Raw genomic sequence first — 23,931 nt, forward strand, 5'->3', positions numbered from 1 at the left:
AAAAATAATGGAGTGGGGCTTTAGCTCCCCCTAGTGATGTCCTATTGTACCTGTTAACCCTTGTAGACCTTTTGATCCAGACTTCTAAAGGTTGCAACCAGTTTTATAAATGTAAACACAAAAATAAGGTGCAGCTGCACTGACACTTCTGACTCTGCGACAGGGTCCAGCAATGGTAGACCAGGAGCACTAAGTAGAGCAGTGAGTGTAATCCCCAGCGTGTCTGCTTACCTGTGCTTTCTCTTTACCGCTGAGGTTATTCCTTGTATTGAAGCAGCAGTTCAGGTTTCTTTCTGGAAGTGTTCGGCCGCTCATAGCCTATTATTATTTTTCTCTCTATTAGGGTTTTGTTTCCAAGACGTTAGACGCTGCCAGTGCTCAGTTTGCGGTTACAGCTTTGGTTACATCTGAACAGCTGATGGCCATCAAGATGAAGGATGATGTTGTCCTTGGCATTGGAGTGAATGGCATTCTTCAAGCCTCAGGTGAGCCATGATTCCTGCGGACTGAATGTGTTGTATCGTAGATGACCCACCGCTTACATGGTTTTGTCTTTCCTTTACAGGAGTATACAAGGGCTTACACCTCAGTAGTAATACGCCTGCAGCACTCGTACACACAAGTTCATCATCCACATCAACTGGTTCAGCCTTGCTACAGCCTTCCAATATAACACAGACTGCGAGTTCCCACAGCTCTCTGAGTCACCAAGTAACTGCTGCCAATTCTGCAACAACTCAGGTCCTGATTGGGAATAACATCCGATTAACTGTACCCTCCTCCGTTGCCACTGTAAACTCTATACCCCTCAATGCACGCCATTTACCCAGGACTTTAAGTGCTGTTCCCCCATCTGCCTTAAAGCTTGCTGCAGCAGCGGCAGCTAATTGTCAGGTACCCAAGATTCCAGCAGCATCTTCTGTGGATGGAGTACCAAGGTAAGACTGGGACACATGGCACAAAATGGTCAACAGGGGGGTCCTATATCACCAAGGCCGTGCACTCATGCTCTGTATGGACCTGCACGGCTGACATTTCTCACACTCCTGCGATTCTTCTTCCAAGTGGGAAATGTCACAGGGCGGATGCCTCTATTGTGCTTTGTGGATTATTTTAAAAATGGACTTATCACCTTGTAGGATGCAGGGGGAGGGGCTGTTGAATTGATATCCTAGCACCTCTATTTCTTCATGCTTTTGAGGGTTCCTCTAGGACAGGTATTCATCTTCTTTCACTGAATTAGTGGGATACTTTGGGTAAGAAGACTGTGAGCAATCATACACTCAGGTGTTATTATACACTGCTCAAAACTGCACCTAACAGACCTGGATATGCATCAATGCCTAAGAACTTTATCTCTGATGAATCATTTTGCGTATTTGTTTGCTGGCTTCAGTTTATGATTATAATAATATATTTATTCATTTATATAGCGCTGTTAATTCCACAGCACTTTACATACAATGGCAACACTGTCCCCAGTGGGGCTCACAATCTAGGTTCCCTATGAGTATGTTTTTGAAGTGTGGGAGGAAACCCACACAGACACGGGGAGAACATACAAACGCCTTGGAGATGGTGTCCTTGGTGGGATTTGAACCCAGGACCCCAGCGCTGCAAGACTGCAGTGCTAACCACTGAGCCACCGTGCTGCCTGATTATTAATCTTATTACAAATCTTTGTAAAAAGAATGGGTTATATGAAATTCAAAAGCGCTTGTATGGTACAATGATCCACCCATATTTTTATTTTTTTTTTTGTCCTAAATAGTCGCCTATCCAGTATCTTAGTCTGTGCAGATATGATGTACATATTGGGGAAGACAACTCCATATGGCCTAATGACCTTCATTCTACAAAGGACAGGACCAGCTTATGAATTGTGATAAAACTGCCTAAAAAGATGTGTTTTTCACGGCACAGTTAAATCTCTGAACATTGGAATAAGTGTTCGGTCACACTGGTATATACAGAGGACGATGTTTTATCTGATAGCACAGGGTCCTATGTTATACTATGGGGCAGTGCTAATGAGCGTTTTGGAGGTTTTTTTTACATGCCGGTTTGTCATGAGAAAAATCTTGCTGCGTGTTGTGATTGGCAGCGCATATTGGATTACTCGCACCCATACAAGTCTATGGGTGCGTGTGAAACAAGTTATTAACAGAAGAGCTTATAACTTGCTTATTGGTAGGTGTCCACCTCTGGGATCTGCACAAAGCAAAAGTTTAGGGAATTTATATCCTGTTACAAAATAGCATGAGCGATCAGATGTCCGAGCACTGCTCCATTCATGGTCTAAGAGGATGGAAGGGAGTGCAGGTAGCAGCGCTGCTTGATTTTTAAAGGGGGGGGAAAGTTCCCTATTTAGTGCGAGTCTGAGCTGTCAGACCCCCACTAATCAACAAGTTAAGTTTTAATATGGATCGACCCCATCACTAATGTCCTACCTCACCGTGTGCCAAACCAGCCCCCTCCTGAATGGGGAGGGAAATGAGAACAGGTGATGCTCACTATTAAAACCATGTATGTGAAAGTGACAAGGGTGCTGAGCCCTGGAGACTAGTGATGAGGAGTGAATATCAAATATTTGGGTTTGTGTTATTTATACAAAATATCTAGTACTGTTAAAGTATTCGTCACCAATAACGACCCTAATGTAAGTCAATGGGGAACTTGAGCATTTTTTTTCTTGAAGATTTCCCAGACAAATGCTTGTGTTCCCCATTGACTTGAATTAGGTTCATTATTTGTAACGAGTACTGGAATAGTACTAGGTATTCAGTATGAATAATCCGAACCCCAATATTTTAGTATTTGCTCATCACTGCTGGAGACCATTCAGATGATGCTGGTTTGGTACATGGAGAGTTAGGACATTTAGTGTTGAGTCCAATATTAGAGTACATACCGTATATGCCGGCGTATAAGACGACCCCCAACTTCTGCCCTAAAAATATAGAATTTGGGATATACTCGCTGTATAAGACTACCCCGCTCCCAAATGAAAAAAAGTCTGCTTTGATTGCAACATGTTAATTTTAATTCCGCGAGAGCCGTACAATATGTTTTTAAAGGGCCATTGACAGATCAATCGCTCCAATGTTCACTTAGTACAGCAAGGAATGCTCCTCCCTGCTGTATAAAGCCACAACTGGACTGAAACAATGGTACTACACTCTGCTACAAACAGACACACACAACTCTGCTACAAACAGACAAACACATACAACTCTGCTACATACAGACAAACACATACAACTCTGCTACATACAGACAAACACATACAACTCTGCTACATACAGACAAACACATACAACTCTGCTACATACAGACAAACACACACAACTCTGCTACATACAGACAAACACATACAACTCTGCTACATACAGACAAACACACACAACTCTGCTACATACAGACAAACACATACAACTCTGCTACATACAGACAAACACATACAACTCTGCTACATACAGACAAATACACACAACTCTGCTGCTCTGTGGGGCCTGCACCCGCGGCTCGGCGGGTACAGCACCCGCGGCATCAGCGGGGGGGGGGGATTGGCAGGGCATACATCTGGGGGGTTAGAAGCAGCTCACCGGGGCCCATAATGGGGAGGGCATTTACCCGATTAGGTCACGGTGGAGAGGGGGCCCACACAGCGCCGGACAGAAGCTCGCCTCCTTCATCTGTGGGACTGAGAAGGCGGTAGCTCCGCCCACAGATGAAATTCAAAACAGGATGCCTGCGCGCCTTAAAGTGACGGCGCCGCAGATTGCTGCCGAGGACTGCGGTCCCCGGAACTCGGCCGGGGGCAGCAGAACTATAAAGGCGAGTGGGCCCCGGCCAAGGGACAGGAGAACTGACGAGGCCGAGTGGGCCCCCCCGGCTCTCCAGGGCCCCGGCATTTGCCCATAGACAGGTAGGAGCCCTGTCTGCGAGCCAGAGACGGCCATCAAAAGAGCCATATCTGGCTCGCGAGCCATATCTGGCTCGCGAGCCATAGGTTCCCGACCCCTGCTGTATGATATATACCGTATTTCTTCGGCGCTCCATTGGGAGACCCAGACGATTGGGTGTATAGCACTGCCTCCGGAGGCCACACAAAGCAATTACACTAAAAAGTGTAAGGCCCCTCCCCTTCTGGCTATACACCCCCAGTGGGATCACTGGCTCACCAGTTTTCTGCTTTGTGCGAAGGAGGTCAGACATCCACGCATAGCTCCACTGTTTAGTCAGCAGTAGCTGCTGACTATATCGGATGGAAGAAAAGAGGGCCCATACTAGGGCCCCCAGCATGCTCCCTTCTCACCCCACTTGCGGTTTGTAAGGTTGAGGTACCTATTGCTGGTACGGAGGCTGGAGCCCACATGCTGTTTTCCTTCCCCATCCCCCTGAGGGGCTCTGAGGAAGTGGGATCTTTCCGGCCACCTAGCCCTGAGGCCGGGCTCCATCCACAGACCCATAGAACCTGCTGGATGTGGAGCGGGAGTGCCATTCAGGGACAAGGCCCTGCAACTTTCAGGTACTCTGTGTCCCCGTATGGCAGGCCACGCACACTCCAGGCTTGCTGGGTGTGCTAGTGCGCCGGGGACTGTAGCGCTGTGCGCTGGGCTTATAGTCCCTGCAGATTACTGGGGGACTTTACGTGTGGGGACCGCCGCGCCGACCGCCCCTGGAGTGGCGGCGCAGCTGCGACTTGTAGTGCGCCGGGGACGCGCCGACCGCGCTTTTACGGCGGCGGCGCTTCTAACTTTAGTCCCCGGCTTTTGCGGCCTAGCGCCGCTTCGTTCCCGCCCCCACCCTGTCACTCAGGGACAGGGAGAGACGCTGTTCTATAGCAGCGCCGAGGGCTGGAGCCTTATTTGCATTCTCCAGCCCCCTTTACTAGACACAGTGGGCGCCGGGTTCCCGCTCTTGTCTCGGGCACGCCCTCGGCCCGCCCCTCTCCTCTGGACGCCGGCAGCCATTCCGGCACGCAGAGCGGGAAAACGGAGACACTGAGCTACCAGCACAGGATTCCGGCGCCACACACCCGCTTTTGTGCGGGCGGTAAGCGGCAACTAAAGTGCTGACCCACTAATGCCGAAGTGTCCTGTTGTACTTTTGTACGGTCGCTATTCAGGATGCAGACCTAGAAACAGCAGCAAAAGATCAGGGGTGCTAAAGCACAGACTCTATATGCTGCTTGTCTTACATGTGCTGCAGTGTCATGTGTCATATGCTTGTATGTTTTACATTGCACTGTAAGGGCTATTCTTGGCTGTCTACCCGCCTAGATGGCTAGACAGCGGCAGCAAACAGCAATGGTGCTAAGGCACAAGCTTTCAATGCTGCTTGGATTGCTTGGATTGCATGTACTGCAGAGTTTATTTTCATGCTTGTACATTCACTATTCTTGGCTAATGCTCCTTGATGACTAGACAACAGCAGCAGAAAAGCAAGGGTGCTAAGGCACAAGCTTTCAATGCTGCTTGGATTGCATGTGCTGCAGTGGTTATTTTCATGCTTGTATGCTATACATTCACTGTATGTCGCTTTTCCTGGCTAATGCTCCTGAATAACTAGACAACGGCAGCAGAAAAGCAAAGGTGCCAAGGCACAGGCTTTCTATGCTCCTTGTACTGCATGTGCTGAAGTGTTTATTGTACTTCATGCTTGTATGCTATACATTGCACTGTACGGTCGCTATTCTTGGCTAATGCTCCTAGATGGCTAGACAGCAACAGCAAAAAAAAAAAAAAAAAAAAAAAAAGCATGGGTGCCAAGGCACAGGCTTTCTATGCTGCTTGTACTGCATGCAACTGTTCCAGGACCCCCAGTGTGTGCAATTACTCAACGGGGTCTCTGCTACAGGTGGCCAAAAGAACCACCTGTGATCCCTGTCCAGGGACAGGGACGGAGTTGCAGTTTCCGCTGATATATTGTCTGTGGCTAGGACTAACATCTTACAGACTTTGCAGTCCAGACAGACCTTGGGCAATGTTGATTCAATGCCCCTGGCCACCCTGATTTCGAAACAAATCATGGCTCCAGGAGGGTCCCATGCATCCCAGGGTGCAGGCTCTGACACGGACGACAGTCCCAGACGGCCTAAGCGAGCTCCCTAAGAACGGCCCTCGACTTCATCACAGTACTCTCTGTATGATGAGGCAGACGTAGCTGTTCAGGACTCTGATCCTGAGACCGCTCTCAATCCGGATACACCGGATGGTGACGCTATAGTGAATAATCTTATAGCGTCCATCAATGGAAGGTTGGGTATTTCTCCCTCAACTCCTCCAGTGGAGGGGTCAGCTTCACAGCAGAAGAAATCCCTATTTCGGTATCTCAAGCGTATATTGAGTACTTTTCTGGTCACTCTGACTCCAGAGAAGCAGTCCAGGAACACCACGCTTATCCCGATAAGCGTTTCTCCAACCGTATTGAAGATACGCGTTGTCTCTTCCCCCCTGACGTGCTCAAGCGCTCCAAGGGTGGATCCCCCAATAGGCTTGCGGCTAGATCTATAGTTGCAGTGGAAGATGGGACTTCACTTAAAGATGCCATTGACAGACAGATAGCCCTATCGGCGGGTCGGTTGCCCCGGCATTCGCAGCCATAGAGGCACTCCAAGCTATTTCAGCTAGTATTGCGCAGAGGGACGCGGTCACATGTACATCTTGGCCGCAGTAGCGTCCTTCACCTCGCAATGTCGGCATTGCGACTCAAGCTGTTTATGCTGTCCTGGACTCTACGAGCCGTACGTCAGTGGCGTCCGCCAACTCCGTGTTGTTACGCTCCTAGTGTTAAGGGATTGGAGCAGATGCTGCTTCCACAAAAGTGCTTAACCAGATTGCCTTTATCTGGTGACAGACTGTTTCGTGAGCGGTTGGATTAAATCATTCAACTGTCCAAGGGTACGGATTCTTCCTTACCCCAGCTATCAAACAAGACCCATCAGGAGAAGGGACAGTCGAGGTTTCGGTCCTTCCCAGGCTCGGGCACGTCCCAATTGCCCTCGTCCAACAGGACTCAAAAGGCTCAGAGGGGCGCAGGTTCCTGGAGGGCTCAATCACGCCCGGAGAAGGCAGCCGGAGGAACCGCTACCAAGGCGGTTTCCTCATGACTTTCAGCCCTCTCTCTCCGCGTCCGCGGTCGGTGGCAGACTCCCCCGCTTTAGCGACATTTAACTGCCACAGGTCAATGGCCGGTGGGTGAGAGACAGTTTGTCGCAAAAACTTCCTCACCGGCCGAGCCGAGGCTCTTCTGCAGGCAGTAGGAGTCGTAATCCCGGTTCCTCCTCAGGAACAAGAGACACTTTTTACTCCGATCTGGTCGGGGTGACAAAATAGGACGACTCCTTCCGTTCCGTTCTGGACCTTAAACTGCTCAACAAGCACGTGAAAACCAGGCGGTTCCGGATGGAATCCCTCCGCTCCGTCATTGCCTCAATGTCTCAAGGAGATTTCCTAGCATCAATAGACATCAGGATGCTTATCTCCACGTGCCGATTGCTCCAGAGCACCGGCGTTTGCTACGATTCGTTATTGAAGACTAGCATCTTCGGTTCGTAGCCCTACCCTTCGGTCTGGCGACAGCCCCACGGATTTTCACCAAGTTCATGGCAGCAGTGGGACCACTCCCGCACTCTCAGGGTCACCCTGTGATCCCTTACTTAGACCATCTACTTGTCAAGGCACTCTTTTAAGAGGCATGCCAACACAGCCTGAACATGGCGCTGGAGACTTCCCAGAGTTTCGGGTGGGTCCTCAACTTTTCAAAGTTAAACCCAATCGCTGGCATATCTTAGCTTGGGGTTTCACACTCTCTCAGCGATGGTGAAGCTTCCACTGGACAAACAGCGGTCACTACAGACGGGGGTGCAGTCTCTCCTTCAATGAGACACCTCATCCAGAGGCAGTCCCTTTCACGCAGTTTCATCTGCGTCCACTTCAATAGAACATTCTTCGCTAATGGGAGGGGAAGTCGATGTCCCTACACAGGAACGTCCCCCTTTCTCAGACGATCAAGGACTCTCTTCAGAGGAGTCCACTCTTCAGATCAATTGTCTGGAGCTCTGGGCAGTGCATATGGCCCTGCAAGACTTCCTGCAGTGGCTGGAAGGCAAACAGATCCGAATTCAGTCGGACAATCCACAGCGGTGGCATACATCAACCACCAAGGCGGACTACGCAGTCGGCGAGCCTCCCAGGAAGTCCGCCGGATTCTGCTAGGGGTGGAAGACAGAGCATACACCATATCCGCAGTTCACATCCCGGGCGTAGAAAACTGGGAAGCAGACTTCCTCAGTCACCAGGGCGTGGACGCAGGAGAATGGTCTCTGCACCCGGACGGGTTTCACGAATCGGCACAACAGCAAGGTCCCGGTTTTCATGACGATCAAAGAGCTCTGGCGACAGGCATCTCACGGTCGGTCAACCGTGGGCACTACCAGACCGGCCAGACTTACTGTCCCAAGGGCCGTTTTTCCATCTGAATTCTACGGCCCTGAACCTACTGTGTGGCCATTGCGTCCTAGATCCTAGTGTCCTCAGGATTATCCCACGGGGTCGTTGCCACCATGAGACAGGCTATGAAGCCCACGTCTGCTAAGATCTACCACGGAAGTGGAAGATTTTCTTTTACTGGTGCTCTGTACAAGGAGTGTCCCCCTGGCCATTGGCATTGCCTACTTTTCTTTCCTTCCTGCAATCTGGGTTGGAAAAGGGCTTGTCGCTCGGCTCCCTTAAAGGGCAAGTCTCGGCGCTATTGGTGTTTTTTCAGAAGCGGCTAGCACGACGTCCGCAGGTACGCACGTTCCTGCAGGGGGTTTGGTCATATCGTCCCCCCGTACGAGCGGCCGTTAGATCCATGGGATCTGAACAGGGTACTAGTTGCTCTCCAGAAGCCGCCTTTCGAGTCTCTGACGGATGTTTCACTCTCTCGACTATCACGGAAAGTGGCCTTTCTGGTAGCGATCACGTCTCTTCGGAGAGTGTCTGAGCTAGCAGCGCTGTCATCCAAGGCTCCCTTCCTGGTGGTCCACCAGGACAAGGTAGTGCTGCGCCCCATTCAGGAGTTTCTCCCTAAGGTAGTATCCTCGTTTCATATTAATCAGGATATCTCCTTACCTTCCTTTTGTCCTCATCCGGTTCACCGGTATGAAAAGGATTTACATTTGTTAGATCTGGTGAGAGCACTCAGAATCTACATTTCCCGCACGGCGCCCCTGCTCCGCTCTGATGCACTCTTTGTCCTTGTCGCTGGCCAGCGCAAGGGGTCGCAGGCTTCCAAAGCCACCCTGGCTCGATGGATCAAAGAACCAATTCTTGAAGCCTACCGTTCTGCTGGGCTTCCGGTTCCATCAGGGCTGAAGGCCCATTCTACCAAAGCCGTGGGTGCGTCCTGGGCATTACGACACCAGGCTACGGCTCAACAGGTGTGCCAGGCAGCTACCTGGTCGAGTCTGCACACTTTCACCAAAACATTATCAGGTGCATACCTATGCTTCGGCGGACGCCAGCCTAGGTAGAAGAGTCCTGCAGGCGGCAGTTGCCTCCCCGTAGGGGAGGGCTGTCTTTGCAGCTCTAACATGAGGTATTTCTTTACCCACCCAGGGACAGCTTTTGGACGTCCCAATCGTCTGGGTCTCCCAATGGAGCGCCGAAGAAGAAGGGAATTTTGTTACTTACCGTAAATTCCTTTTCTTCTAGCTCCTATTGGGAGACCCAGCACCCGCCCTGTTGTCCTTCGGGATTTTTGGTGGTTTTTCGGGTACACATGTTGTTCATGTTGAATGGTTTTTCAGTTCTCCGACGTTACTTCGGAGTGAATTTGTTTAAACCAGTTATTGGCTTTCCTCCTTCTTGCTTTTGCACTAAAACTGGTGAGCCAGTGATCCCACTGGGGGTGTATAGCCAGAAGGGGAGGGGCCTTACACTTTTTAGTGTAATTGCTTTGTGTGGCCTCCGGAGGCAGTGCTATACACCCAATCGTCTGGGTCTCCCAATAGGAGCTAGAAGAAAAGGAATTTACGGTAAGTAACAAAATTCCCTTCTTTTCGCTTTATAAGACGCACCTGATTATAAGACGCACCCCCAAATTTGGTGAAGGAAAAGAGATTTTTTTTTTTTTAATGTTAAATGGGGTCCATCTTATAATGCCAGTGTCCCTCTAACACAGGGGTGGGCAATTAATTTTCCCATGGGGCCGCATGAGAAATTGGGATTGGTTTAGAGGGCCGGACTAATATAATTGCCTCAGTTCTACCCAATATACTACATCACTACACCCCCTCCATATACTACACCTGTAATATACTACACCACTACACCCCTATATACTACACCTGTATTATACTACACTCCCTCCATATACCTGTAATATACTACACCCCCATATACACCTGTATTATACTACACCACTATATAATACACCTCCGATATACTACATCATTACACCCCTATATACTACACCTGTAATATACTACATCACTACACCCATATACTACACCTGTAATATAGTACACCTCCATATAGTACACCTGTAATATACTACATCACTACACCCCTATATACACCTGTAATATACTACATCACTACACCCCATATACTACACCTCCATATAGCACACCTGTAATATACTACATCACTACACCCCTATATAGCACACCTGTAATATACTACACCTCCATATAGCACACCTGTAATATACTACGCCTCCATATAGTACACCTGTAATATACTACATCACTATACCCCCATATACTACACCACTAGCCTGCACCCCCATATCACACACACTACACCCCATACAGCCTGCACCCCCATATCACACACACTACACCCCCATATGTCACACACCCTGCCCACATATCTCACCCTGCCTGTACCCCAACTTACCCCTCTCAAACACTCTGCACCCCTTCATATCCTTCTGTCAGTCTGCAGCCCTCATATGCCACTCACCCTGCAACTCCATCTTCCCTCATATGCCACTCACCCTGCAACTCCATCTTCCCTCATATGCCACTCACCCTGCAACTCCATCTTCCCTCATATGCCACTCACCCTGCAACTGCATCTTCCCTCATATGCACTCACCCTGCAGCCCCCCTCCCCCTCATGTCCCCTCTTTTCTCATTACCAGTTATCATGTGTCCACATCTCCTTCAGCATTCAGCATCTCTTGCTTTGCTTTCTGCCCGGCATCCTGTGTCTCCTCCCACACAGTCACATGGGTGTGACATCATCGCAGGTCCTGCAAGATGAATTACTCCGTCTGCTGTGCTGCTTCTTTCTCCTGCCCGGCGGGAACTTTTGAAATGACACACGCAGCGCAGTACTGACAACGTCAGAGCGCGCGTGTGTCACTGACAATTAGTGCCGGCAGGAAACAGAGGAAAGACTCCTGCGTTCCGCTGCCTGCACTGACTGTGCGGACCTGCACAGGATCTCTCCCTGCTCGGCACGCTGCAGCCCGGCTCCACTGCACCAGCTGAAGACGGGCGGGCCGGTCACAGAGAGCAGGCGGGCCGGATGTGGCCCGCGGGCCGCCCCTTGCCCAGGTCTGCTCTAACAAATCATATAGGGTATATGTCCCTCATAGCCCCCCATCCTAAAATTAGCCCCCTTAATCTGGATATGGCCCCCTTATATTGAATATAGCCCCCTTGTGATGGCACACGTTCCCCTGTGCTGCCTATGGTCCCCTATGGATTGCACACGTTCCCGTGTTAGATAACGCCCCCATGATGCTGCTGCCCATGGCCCCTATAGATCGCACAAGTCCCCCTGTGTTAGATATCGCCCCCATAGTGCTGCCCATGGCTCCTATATAGATCGCACAAGTCCCCCTGTTATATATCGCCCCCATAGTGCTGCCCATGGTCCCTATAGATCGCACAAGTCCCCCTGTGTTAGATATCTCCCCCATAGTGCTGCCCATGGTCCCTATAGATCGCACAAGTCCCCCTGTGTTAGATATCGCCCCCATAGTGCTGCCCATGGCCCCTATAGATCGCACAAGTCCCCCTGTGTCAGATATGGCCCCTAGGCTGCTGCCCAAAGTAAAATAAAACCCTCTTTCCTAATCTCCTCCAGCGCTGAGCTCCCTCCTGTCTGGCTCCGTGCTTCTGTTCTTCCACTTCCTGGTTCTCAGTGCGGTGATGTGATCGGCACAGCAGGCTGAGCTCTCTGCCTGATCACAGTGGAAGCAGGGACACGGGGAGAAACGCTGCAGGGGTAAGTAAAGATTTTTTATTTTAGAATGAGCAGCAGCCTGGGGGCCAAATCTAACTCAGGGGTGGGCATGTGCGATCACACTGGGACGCAGGCTCATAGAATATGCACCGCTGCCCCAGCCCCTCACTGCGTGCGATTTCAGCACCATTGGAGATGGACAGCGGCTGTGCATATTATATGAGCGGGTGCAGGAGATCAAAGGCTGCAGCCCGCAGCGTTCCCCTGTGCTCCAGAGCTGCTGCCCCCACCTCCCCTGGACGCTGCAGTGTACATATATATATATATATATATATATATATATATATATATATATATACACACACCCCCCCCCCGTATATCCGGCGTGTAAGAAGACCCCCCCCACTGTAGCCATTATTTTAAGGGGGTAAAAAGTCGTCTTATACGCCAGTATATACGGTATGTTTATGAATCTGTGTGCTGCCGCACAGTGTATGTGTAGGAGGTGATAACTTGTCACTGGATATCCCCTTTAATGTTAAACATAGAGCACAGATAGTTATAGATTGAGATAAGGAGATACCTGGAGGTGGAGAGCGTCGGGTGAGAAATAGTATTATATTCTATAGTTAATGGGCAGAGCGCGGCACAGGCGACGAGTTATGGTCATACCACAAACTTGCACTAAAAATAGAGAGGACTTGATGTTGGAGCCAGCAACGGTCACTGGCATTTTGTAGTCCTAGTTTAAGAATTATTTATTCCTATAGACTCAAAATAATCCACAGCACTTTAATGTCTTTCAATGTCACCCTCATCAATTGTAAAGTGACACATGGTTCAACAGTTACAGGATGAGTGCTAGCACAGTCTGAATACAGGGGTGACTCCACAGGAAGAACTGGGATGATACTTGTGTTATTTACTGTATTTTTCGGATTATTATATGCAAAAATTTGGGAGGAAAATGAGGGGTGCGTCTTAATAATCTGAATGTGGCTTACCCGGGGGTGGTGGAGAATGTTGACAGGAGGAATGCTGTGTGCTGCTGGGGTTGTGCAGCGGGCGCTGCTCTGTGCGGCGGGCGGTGAGGCAGGGATCATCCTAAAGACGTCGGCAATGCGGGCTATAAACAATGGCGCGCTCGGCTCAAGATTTCATCTGCGCGCGTACTGCCTCCCACACATTGATGTCCCAGATGTGGACTTAAGGAAAATGGCATCCAGAGGTAGCGTGTGTGCAGACAAGATCTCTGCCTGTCATTGAGCTGATAACGCAATCTGCACATGTGCCAACTCTGGGCGCCATATCTTTGAAGCCCGCACTGCTTGACCGTTCCTGGATGTTTTCTCTGCCTCACAGCGCCACAGAGTATCTGTGACACCTACTGCACCGCTCTGCTCCACGGCTGCCCCTGCCTCCTGTGAGTCCCACTTCACTGCTGCTTTGCCCTGCTCCACGGCAGCCCCTGCCTCCTGTGACCACCACCGCTACTGCACTGCCCTGCTCCATGAACGCCCCTTCCTCCTGTGACCCGCTGCTGCACCACCCTGCTGCATGAACGCCCCTTCCTCCTGTGACCAGTGACCACCACCGCTGCTGCACTGCCCTGCTCCATGAACGCCCCTTCCTCCTGTGACCCCTGCTCCTGCACCGCCCTGCTCCATGAACGCCCCTTCCTCCTGTGACCCCTGCTGCTGCACCGCCCTGCTCCATGAACACCCCTGCCTCCTGTGACCACCGCTGCTGCACCGCCCTGCTCCATGAACGCCCCTTCCTCCTGTGACCCCTGCTCCGGCACCGCCCTGCTCCATGAACGCCCCTTCCTCCTGTGACCCCTGCTCCTCCATCGCTGCCGTTCACCCCCCCACCCCCCTCCCCGGTAAGACACCACCTGAAGACAGATCCCATTATTTTTATTTTTTTCTGTCTCAATTTGGGGTGCGTCTTTTAAAACAAAATTAAATACGGTAATTTGTAAAATGTCTGTTAGTTTTTATCTTTCATTAACACCTTTTTATTTTCTTACAGGGACAACCATGAAACAGAAAAGCCAGCATTGAACAGTATAGCAGACAACACAGTAGCGATGGAAGTGACGTAGCTCGGTCAGGAGCGGGACTGCAGCCTTGGGAACTTGTTTCGGTGCTATGCATCAGTAGCATTATGAATGCAAGGGATGATGGGAAGCAGCACACTGCATTTCCACCGCAGCTGTGGGGACTCAACAGCGATGCACATCTCTCATGCTTTGATTTTTCTTTTTTCGTACTGTTAATAGGAAAGAATAAACATCTGTAAATTATGAATACAGCAATTATCTGTACAGTACTGCATATTTGTAATACCCTTGTATATATCTTACTTGAATACAGAACTGTTCATTTGTGATGCTTTGCACTGGGGGGGGAGAAAAAAAAACAAAAAACGGGAAAAACAAAAAACTGCAACAAAGTAAGAGTGTGAGATTGTATAGAGACGAGAAGTGTCATCACATCATGTGCATGGTGCGGAACCTGCTGTTTTATCTATTTATTGTGCCGTGTTTACAGTTTTTTGTACACTGTACCTTCATTGGTTCCTGTGCTGTAGTAAATGTGTTAGGTAGCTGTGGACTCCTTGGTATTTTGTAAATGGTATAACATAACTTGGTTCCCCACCGGGTCCCTGAGTTCTCTGTATCATGTGAAGAAATGGTGACATACATACAGAATCTTAAGAAAAAGGCATCATTTTTTTTTAATTTAATTTTTATTATTTTTTTTTTTAAAAAATAACGGGGAATGTACTAAATGGGGATCTTCCTGTTCTAATATCAGAAGTGACAAGATAACAATGAAGTCTCTTGAATCTTCCCGTTCACCTGTACGTGTCACGTAGGGTGTTTTTGGTACTTCAAGCACTAAGGTTTTGTTGCTGCTTTATAAACAAACCCCCCCCCCCTTTTTTTCCCCTTCCTCCTGCCCAATCTCTTCCTCCTCCTACACCAAAAAAGTGTTAAATCAAGTATGCAAATGGAGTCCATTCAACTGGAGTTTTTTTTTCTGGTTTTTTTTTTTTTATGTTGTCTGCCCTTTTTTTAAGAAAAAAAAATATTAAAAAAAACACTTTAAAAAATTGTATTTTTTTATCGTGTAATTGTAAAAGACTTCATTCTTTACTTGTTCTTAAGAAAACACAAGGACATAAGGGAGAAGAATGCAGTAATTGCTGTACGTGTATCATCATTCCAGTTTCTATAACAGCCAGCTTTCTTTTTTTTTTTCTTTTTTCTTTTTTCTTTTTCTCTCCGATTTTCTCCAGAAGGCTGCAGGGCCAGAACCACAACTATCGGGTGCCTTCCTTTGGAAATATGAGCTCTCTTCTGTGAAGAGCATGGTACTTTACAGACTACTAAATGCTTTGTCAGTACCGAAGTCTGAATGCCCAGTCCAGTGGCATAACATTATCCTTGAGGTTTTTTTTTGTTTTTGTTTTTTTTTAATCCCACCTGGAAAAATACATTTGTGAATTAATTCACACAAAATAAACCCAGGGCATTACATGTTGACAAAACAAAATGTGTGGTGATGTTTCTTTTTTCTTTTCTGTATTAATTTCCGCTCTAAGTACATTGTCAATTTCAATTCAATGTTCTGCACTTGTTTCTTAAATGGAAGGAAAGAAAAGCTCCCACTAAATTAAGGAAATATTAAAATACATGAACTATTAACTGGCTCCTTGTGGTTCTAGATTTTGATGTGGTTTTCTTTTAATACGGATATTGATCAGGCATTGTGTGAGTGTTTTGTTTCCAGTAAGGCTAGTTTCACACTTGCGTTGAACGGCATCCGTTGCATTGCGTTGTGTGACGGATGCAACGGATGTGCAATACAACGGAATCAGTTTTTGTTTGTTTTTTTTCGTTTATTTCTTTATTATTTCAAAACTTTATATAACAGTGTATATAGATATTTCGTGTTGCCCAATTTTACACAATATGGAAAGGTTATAACATAACCATGGCCTATGAGTCTCATACACATAAAGTACAGTAGAATTGTCACATATCTTGCACGAAATAATATCTATATGCTATCCCAAGTAACCTCAAGAACTAAATGTATGATAATCCTTTATCTTGTTCTATTTAGAATATGGAAGGCAACATCCTTCTGTAAAGTTTGTTTGTTTTTTTTAACAGTTTACCGGCGGCAGACTATTGTGAACGATTAGCTGATCGCTCACAGCAGCCGGTCGTCGGGTGATCAGCTGCTCGCTCCCAGCGCCGGGTGATCACCTGATCGCTCACAGCCGAGAATGTGTACGGAGTGGGTGGAGCCGAGTGGGGCCATGGCGCTGAGGACAGGTGTGTGTGTGTGTGTGTGTGTGTGTGTGTGCGCGTGCATGCATGCAGAGTGGAGTGCGGGAGGGGGCGGAGCTGAGCGGGGAAGTATCGGGCTCCCTGCACACGTGGCCAGGGTAAATATCGGTTAAAGCACTTTGCTTGGTTACCCGATATTTATCTTGGTTACGGGTGCAGGGAGCCAGAGAGAGCATGCGCAGTGAAATCCTAAGGATTCCGCTGCTCAAAAGAAGTTACATGCTGCGTTCCTCCCGCTGGGCGGAGGCAACGGAGCGTCGCCCAGCGGAAGCAACGCAGGTCCTTTTGGCACAATCCGTCATCCATACAAGTCTATGGGAAACAGCGGAATCCGTTAACGGATTCCACTGTTATCCAAAATGGGCGGATTGTGATGGAAGGAAAACAACGCAAGTGTGAAAGTACCCTAAGGGATATGATTTATGGCAGGGATGGAAATGAACCCGCGCTCATCACAAATTCATCATCTATGAGCAGGATAAGCCTTAGGGCCGTTTCACACATCTGGCATTTCGCCAAATTGACGGATCCGGCACACTCCTGTGCAGTGTTAATACTGTACAATGGCATCGCGGCAAGCTCTGGTCACATGCATACCGCAATGCCATTGTACAGTATTAACACAGTACTGGAGTGTGCCGGATCCGTCAATCCGGCAAAATGCCGGATGTGTGAAACTGCCCTTTAGGGTACGTGCCCACGATCAGTGTTCACACTGGTTTGGACGCAGCATGTTTCAGTTGTATCCAAAACGCTTCGATGTACAGTACAAGCACAGTGGATTGGATTTCTAAAAATCACTGGGTGTGCGGCCCGCAGTGTAAACTGACCTGCGTTGTAGTTTTCCGAGCCGCAAACATTTCACTTTGCTGCAGTCTCGCAAGCGTTCCCCGCAGGGAGAACAGAACAACTGTCCGAGCCCAGATTATGGGCATGGGCAGATGCATTCTCCTGCAGAGTAGACTCGCGGCCCCGCAGGTCAGAACCCGCTGTGTAAAGGACGCAGTGAGTCCTGATCGTGGGCATGTACCCTTAACTGGTTAATTAATAAATTACTAAGTGTTTTATGAATTCAACCTATTTACTTATAAAAGAAAAAAATCCTCTGACATGCGTTTTCAAGAATAGAGGGATTTTATTTTTTAATGCTCATTGCCCAGGTTAGTAGCCACTGTTGCAGTCAGGTACTTGTCTCTTCAGCAAGGTGAGCAGCACTTACAAGCGCTTTCCATTTACAGTTCTGGCTGGGTCCAGCTTCAGTAACCCCTGCACGTTTCAATGCTGCAGAGACCAAGCTGCCCCTGCTTGCAGCATCAGAGAGCGCACAGTCTTTTCAATGTACCCTTTTTAATATACATTCCTTGAAAGGAAAGTCCAAGATGCTCACGAAGTACAGTGGTGCCTCCAATATATTTGGCTCTATGCAGGAGTGCTGCTTCATTTCACTGACTGATAGGAATCTGATTTTCTTGAACACAAATCACACATTGACGACTTGAGCTTGAGTCTAGGATCATATATATGATAAATGTGTCCACCGCCATTAACTTGAGAACAGCGGCAGCTATAGGCATAGAAGTGGTGTCTAGGTATAGTAAAGTAGCCATGCACTACGCAATGAAACCACCTATAGCGCCACCTGGTGGAAAACAACGGAGTTAGCATTTTTATCTCGAAAACTGAACGAGATAGAGAAAAAAAGTGAATTACAAAGTTGTAGGGCATCATCAATTTAATACGAATCGACACCTTGCATACAGAAATGCTATGATATGAAACCTATGAGCCCCCCAAAATATTGAATGCTGGTCACGCAAATGGCGCTCATTAACTTTGATGCTCAAAGTGGCCCCCGTCAGCTGCAATGCACATCTGGACTCTGGACAGCACACTGTATCTTGCTGCACGTTGTGCAATATGGTAGGTGACACGTTTGCACAAGCATCTGTGATACGTCGTCGTAGGTCCTGCAATGTTGGTGGAGGGGTCGCATACACCTGCTGTTTAATGTGACTTCACAGAAAGAAGTCCAATGGGGTCAGGTCAGGTGAGTGTGGAGGCCACTCCATGCAGCCACCATACCCAATGACTTGTAGGAAGGTCTCCATGAGGTATCGCTTCATGTCCGCAGCCTTGTGAGTTTTACATGTTGTAATCATAGCATTTCTGTATGCAAGGTGTCGATTTGTATTGAATTGATGATGTCCTACAACTTTGTAATTCACTTTTTTTTTTTTTCTCTCAGAATTTTTATTTTGAAAACGTAAACTCCGTTGTTTTCCACCAGGTGGCGCTTTAGGTGGTTTCATTGTGTAGCGCATGAATACTTTACTATATCTAGACACCACTCCTATGCCTATAGCTGCCGCAGTTATCAAGTTGATGGCGGTGGACAGGATATGGGTGGACACAGTGTGTGTGTATATATATGTATATGTGTGTGTGTGTGTGTGTGTGTTTGTATATATAATATATATATATATATATATATATGTGTGTGTGTGTATATATAATATATGTGTATATATAATATGTATGTATATATAATATATATGTATATATAATATATATATACATGTATGTGTATGTATATAGATAGATACATTATGAAAAAAAATCTTTTTTTCAGCCAAAAAAGTGGGACTTTTTTCTTTGCACAGTCAGTGGAAAAAAATCAGTCATCTTGCACTGGCCAAGTGAGTAATATTGGTCTGATTTCCCCCCATGTATAGCACTCGGACTGAAAATACAGTTGTATGAATATGAATGAGCCCTAAGTGTAGACCACTCATGGGTATCCCTCAAAAAGCCATTTAATGATCTAATGGAGGTCGCTTCTTTAAAGGGGTCATCCACTTTTGTATCTACTTCCTCGGTTAAAATGTACAAATGTTTCTTTTAAGTTTGCATTACCTGAGGTTATAGTCAGTTTCTTTTCATTTTAATTAAATCCTGTCAGCCCAGTGTTGTGACCCACCTCTTGGTTTTTACTACTTACATTTGGGGGGTTTTCTGTGACTTTTTTGAGATGTCACCTATAGAGCCCCTTATATCTTCATAATGAGCATTTTAAATAATCAGAGTTTTTATAAGGGATTTTTCAGCTATTGCTGCTGCACTGTGCCAGACTGCTCATATTACCATTTTAATGTAAATGGCACATGGCAGTAAATACAGACTTAATTGTGTAATTTTTATTTTTTGCACGGCTGTTACATCTAAACTATTCAATGTCAGCTAAACTAGTGTAAGAAGGGACATCTGAGACACCCCTTTCCTTCCCCTTAGGCCCGTTTCACACGTCAGTGAAAAACACAGACGTTTTTCACTGGCGTGTAAAACACGCACATGTCCCTGCGTGTGCCGAAAATCACGGCACACGTGGGTTGTCTAAGTGCAATCCGGGATCCGTTCTCCGTGGCCCGTGATTGCACTTAGAGATTCACTCACCTGCGCCCGCTCCCGCTGTCCATGGTGCTGATCGCTCCCGCGACGCAGCATCCGGCCGGCGGTGACCCCTGCAGGAGCTACTTCCGGGTCAGCTGTGTCGCGCATCATGAATATGCGCGACAGTAATCAGCCGGCGTAGAAGGAGCAAGCTGCACGGGCTGCAGAGGACATCGCTGGACGCCGGGTGAGTTAAAATGTTTATTATTTTAAATGCACGTTTTTTCCTGGCACGTGCTTCACGGACCACACCACTGCGTGGTCCGTGGGACATCAGTGATGCCAGAAAAAAATGGACATGTCTCCGTGCAGCAATCACGCACACGCGGGTACGCTGCACGGAGACACGTGCAGTGAAAAATCACTGACGTGTGAGCAGACCCATTCATTATAATGGGTCTGCGTATGTCAGTGATTCTGGTACGTTAAAAAAAAAAAGCACAAACGTCCCAGAATCACTGACATGTGAAAGGGGCCTTAAACAGATTTCATCCCAACAGGTTGTGCTAGTTTTGGTAAAGCAGTCATTTAGCGCATGTACAGATTACTTACTGCGGTAAGATGTATCCAGTGTCAGGCTGGGGTTCCAAGGGCCCACCAGTGACATTGACTCCCGAGGGCACAATGTTCATCTACATGCAAGTATTACATCTCACTCCTTTCCTTCCTTAAAATTGTAAACTGGGCAGTCTGATAAGTAAATGATGAGATCATGGCTTACTTTACATGATATATCTAGTCAAACCAATTTAACAAAAAAGGAACCAGAAACAAAGTAAATCAAAGCAAAAAAAGGTGTCATTGCAGGATGATACACTAGATGGCAGCGCCCATCAACAGGAGGACAAAAGGGGAATCACCAAAATGAAAAACTGTACAAACGTAAATATAAAGCCAGATCCAAATTCCAGTGTAATAGTTTCTAACGAAGGCTGTTTGCTGAAACGTGCGTTGGGTGCAGGTGGTGCCATTTCAGCAGGAGGAGATGTTAACAAGTTAGTCCCACCTTCCATTTATTGTTCTCTATTGTATTAGCACATCCATTCTTTTATGTTTAAACCACATATAATTGTGTTAGGCACTATTACACTGGAATTTGGATCTGGCTTTATATTTGTTTGTACAGTTTTTTTATTTCGGTGATTTCCCTTTTCTGATGGCGCTGCCATCTAGTATATCATGCTGTAATGACACCCTTTTTGCTTTGATTTATTTTAATAAAGATTGTTTCTATACTATTGTTTCTGGCTCCTTTTTTCTTAAATTGGTTTGGTTATCTGTTTGGGAACTTTTTTACCTTGCCTATTTTTGAGTCAGGGTGATGGATATAGAATGATTCACAATTTTTTACTTTTTTTTTTTTTCCAGTAAATCATTTTTATTGAATTTAAAGGCATAGTAAACAAGATATTGTATATAACACATGCAAGAGAATAACAATAATGATATTGAAACTTATCTAAATATTCGGTTCATTCAGAAAATGCTGTATCAAAAGAATACTTTCACAAGAATGTGACAGTCTCTATTAAGAAAATAAAGCAGATAAAACATATCAACTTAAAGTAGACCTTACTATGGAATGTAATCTTATAGAAACATTATGGATATCAATATTAAGTGTAAAGACTAAATGTGAGTCTGAAAAAAGAAATAAGGAAGGGAAAGATAGAAAAGCGTAAGAGAGAGGGGTATGAGAAGTGGAAGGGGTAGATCCATGGTAGATAGGGTGCCCAAAGAGCCCCCTCGCAGAGATAGACGTATTTATTCGTATGTTGCGAACATTAGCTACATGTCAGAACCTGTAGGGGGAAAGACCCAGGCAAAACCCCCTATCTGAGCCAAGATGTACAACCCGAGGTCTCTCGGAAAAGAGTCCAAGAAGACCAAGTGCTAGCATATTTATCCCATTTGTCACTATCGTCCGCCATCAGGGATTCCATACGTTCTAGTCTATTCATCTCCTCCAAAAACTCCCTCACAGAGGGGACTGTAGTTGTCCTCCAATGTCTTGGGATAATCATACGATCGGCGATGAGAAAGAAACGCAGGACACCCCCTTTGGCTATAGAGAGGGACCCAGGAAGTAAGGACAACAAGGCTATTTGAGGTGTGGGGGTCACCCGAATACCCGTCACCTGAAAATATATTTCAAAAATTGAATCCCAGAATGTCCTTACCAGAGAGCAATCCCACCATATGTGTTTCATAGTACCAATTTCGATTCCGCACCTCCAACAGGTGTCTGGCACTGTAGGGAAGATCCTATGCAATACGTCAGGGCATCTATACCAGCGTGTAAGAATTTTGAAATTCTTCTCTTGTGCGCTACAAGAAATGGACATTTTATGAGAAAGTGTAAATATTTTGAGCCAGTCCTGCTCTGACAACGTGATGTGGAGTTCTCTTTGCTAAGTCTCTATATATTATGGGGTACCTCTGTACTGGGCTGCACATAAGAGGTTGTATATCAATGCAAGGGCATGTTTCGGTGCCACAGTAAGTGAGATTAAGGTCTCAAAATGTGTAGGTGGGGATGATGGAGCATTTCCCGGGAATTTTTTTTTTTTTTAGGAATGTGGTCAATTGAGTATATTCCAACCAGGATAGTCTCCTCTCCGGGCAGGTCTCCTGCAAGGCCCCAAAAGATTCTGTTCCAGATAGTCTATTGGCAACCTGTCCCAGTGTAACTCCGTCCGAGGAAGGAAGATCTCTCCATCGCAGGGGGGAAGTCGAAGTTAAAAAGTAAACTCGTACGCCCCGGTCTGTGATTCACAATTTTTTGATATACGCACATCTAATTTTTTTCACCCTTCTCTCAAAATATTTTGGGCTGTAAATTGGTTAGGTATGGCATATCTAGTGTATTGTGCCAAAAACGGCTCATATAGTATGATTGGGGATCTACTCTTGCAGAGGGGCCCACTAGGGATTCAACTGTTTCCCTGTGGGCCAGTCCAAGCTTTTATATAGGATTCAGTCCTGCAGAGGGGCCCACCGGGGGGATTCACTGATTTCCCTATGGGTCAGTCCGAGCTTGTATGTGGGATCCACTTTTGCAGAGGGGCCCTTCGGGGGATTAACTGTTCCCATGTGAACCAGTCCAAGCCTGAATGTGCGATCCACTCCTGCAGAGGGGCCCAGTGGGGGATTCACCTGTTTCCCTGTGGGTCATTCTGAGCTTTTTATATGGGATCCGCTCTTTCAGAGGGGCCCACCAGGGGTTTCACTGGTTCCCCTGTGGGCCAACCCGAGCCTGAATGTATCCGATTACACCTCAGTTGTGCTGAATGATGACCACTGCATGCCAAATCATGGATTTACAGTCCCAGTGCCTGAATCTGAAAAGAAATTTAGATTCAAATAGCTGAATACAAAACATAGTCACATGTTGCAACTAAAAATGGGGTGCCATTTATAAAAAAATATATATATATATATATATATATATATACGAAATCCACAGTGTAGAGATGAATAGGTCGCACTCCAAAAGTCAAATAAAGGAAATCTGTTTATTCCACGGTCACATCAGGGGTACAGGTAGTGAGGGAGGATGAGGGTGTGCCACGTCAGGACGACGGCGGCCGTTTCGCAAGTGAACTTGCTTCTACGGGTCCAGTGCATGCAAAGGTGCTGCATCCGCCCTTAAATAACAGGTGATGCGGGTGCAGCGTCCTTGCGTGAACAAAGTGCAATTTAAGGGTGCGCACTATCAAAGTGAAGCAAAGTGTTCACTGCAGTGGGTTTTCTATATACTTGTCTATCAATGGTACCATCGGATATACTAAGTGTGACATCTAAAATCTACTGGAGATCTAATTAAAATGCTTGATAATTTTCAATGGCAGAAACCAAACCAATTTAACAAAAAAGGAACCAGAAACAAAGTAAATCAAAGCAAAAAAAGGTGTTATTGCAGGATGATACACT

The 23,931-nt window shown here is 46.9% G+C and overlaps 1 protein-coding gene across 2 annotated transcripts in view; it reads left to right on the forward strand.

Moving 5' to 3' along the window:
• Nucleotides 1–15,900, forward strand: part of EPC1 (enhancer of polycomb 1) — a 166,012-nt gene extending 150,112 nt beyond the window's left edge. For both annotated transcript variants that reach the window (XM_075315488.1, XM_075315486.1), the window contains exons 12-14: nt 344–485; nt 566–938; nt 14,220–15,900. In XM_075315488.1, the coding sequence (XP_075171603.1) occupies nt 344–485; nt 566–938; nt 14,220–14,292 (588 nt within the window). In that variant the 3' untranslated portion in view covers nt 14,293–15,900. The remainder of the gene's footprint in view (nt 1–343; nt 486–565; nt 939–14,219) is intronic.
• Nucleotides 15,901–23,931: the final 8,031 nt, after the last annotated feature.

This window comes from Anomaloglossus baeobatrachus, chromosome 6 (assembly GCF_048569485.1).
Source record: "Anomaloglossus baeobatrachus isolate aAnoBae1 chromosome 6, aAnoBae1.hap1, whole genome shotgun sequence".
NCBI lineage: Eukaryota > Metazoa > Chordata > Amphibia > Anura > Aromobatidae > Anomaloglossus > Anomaloglossus baeobatrachus.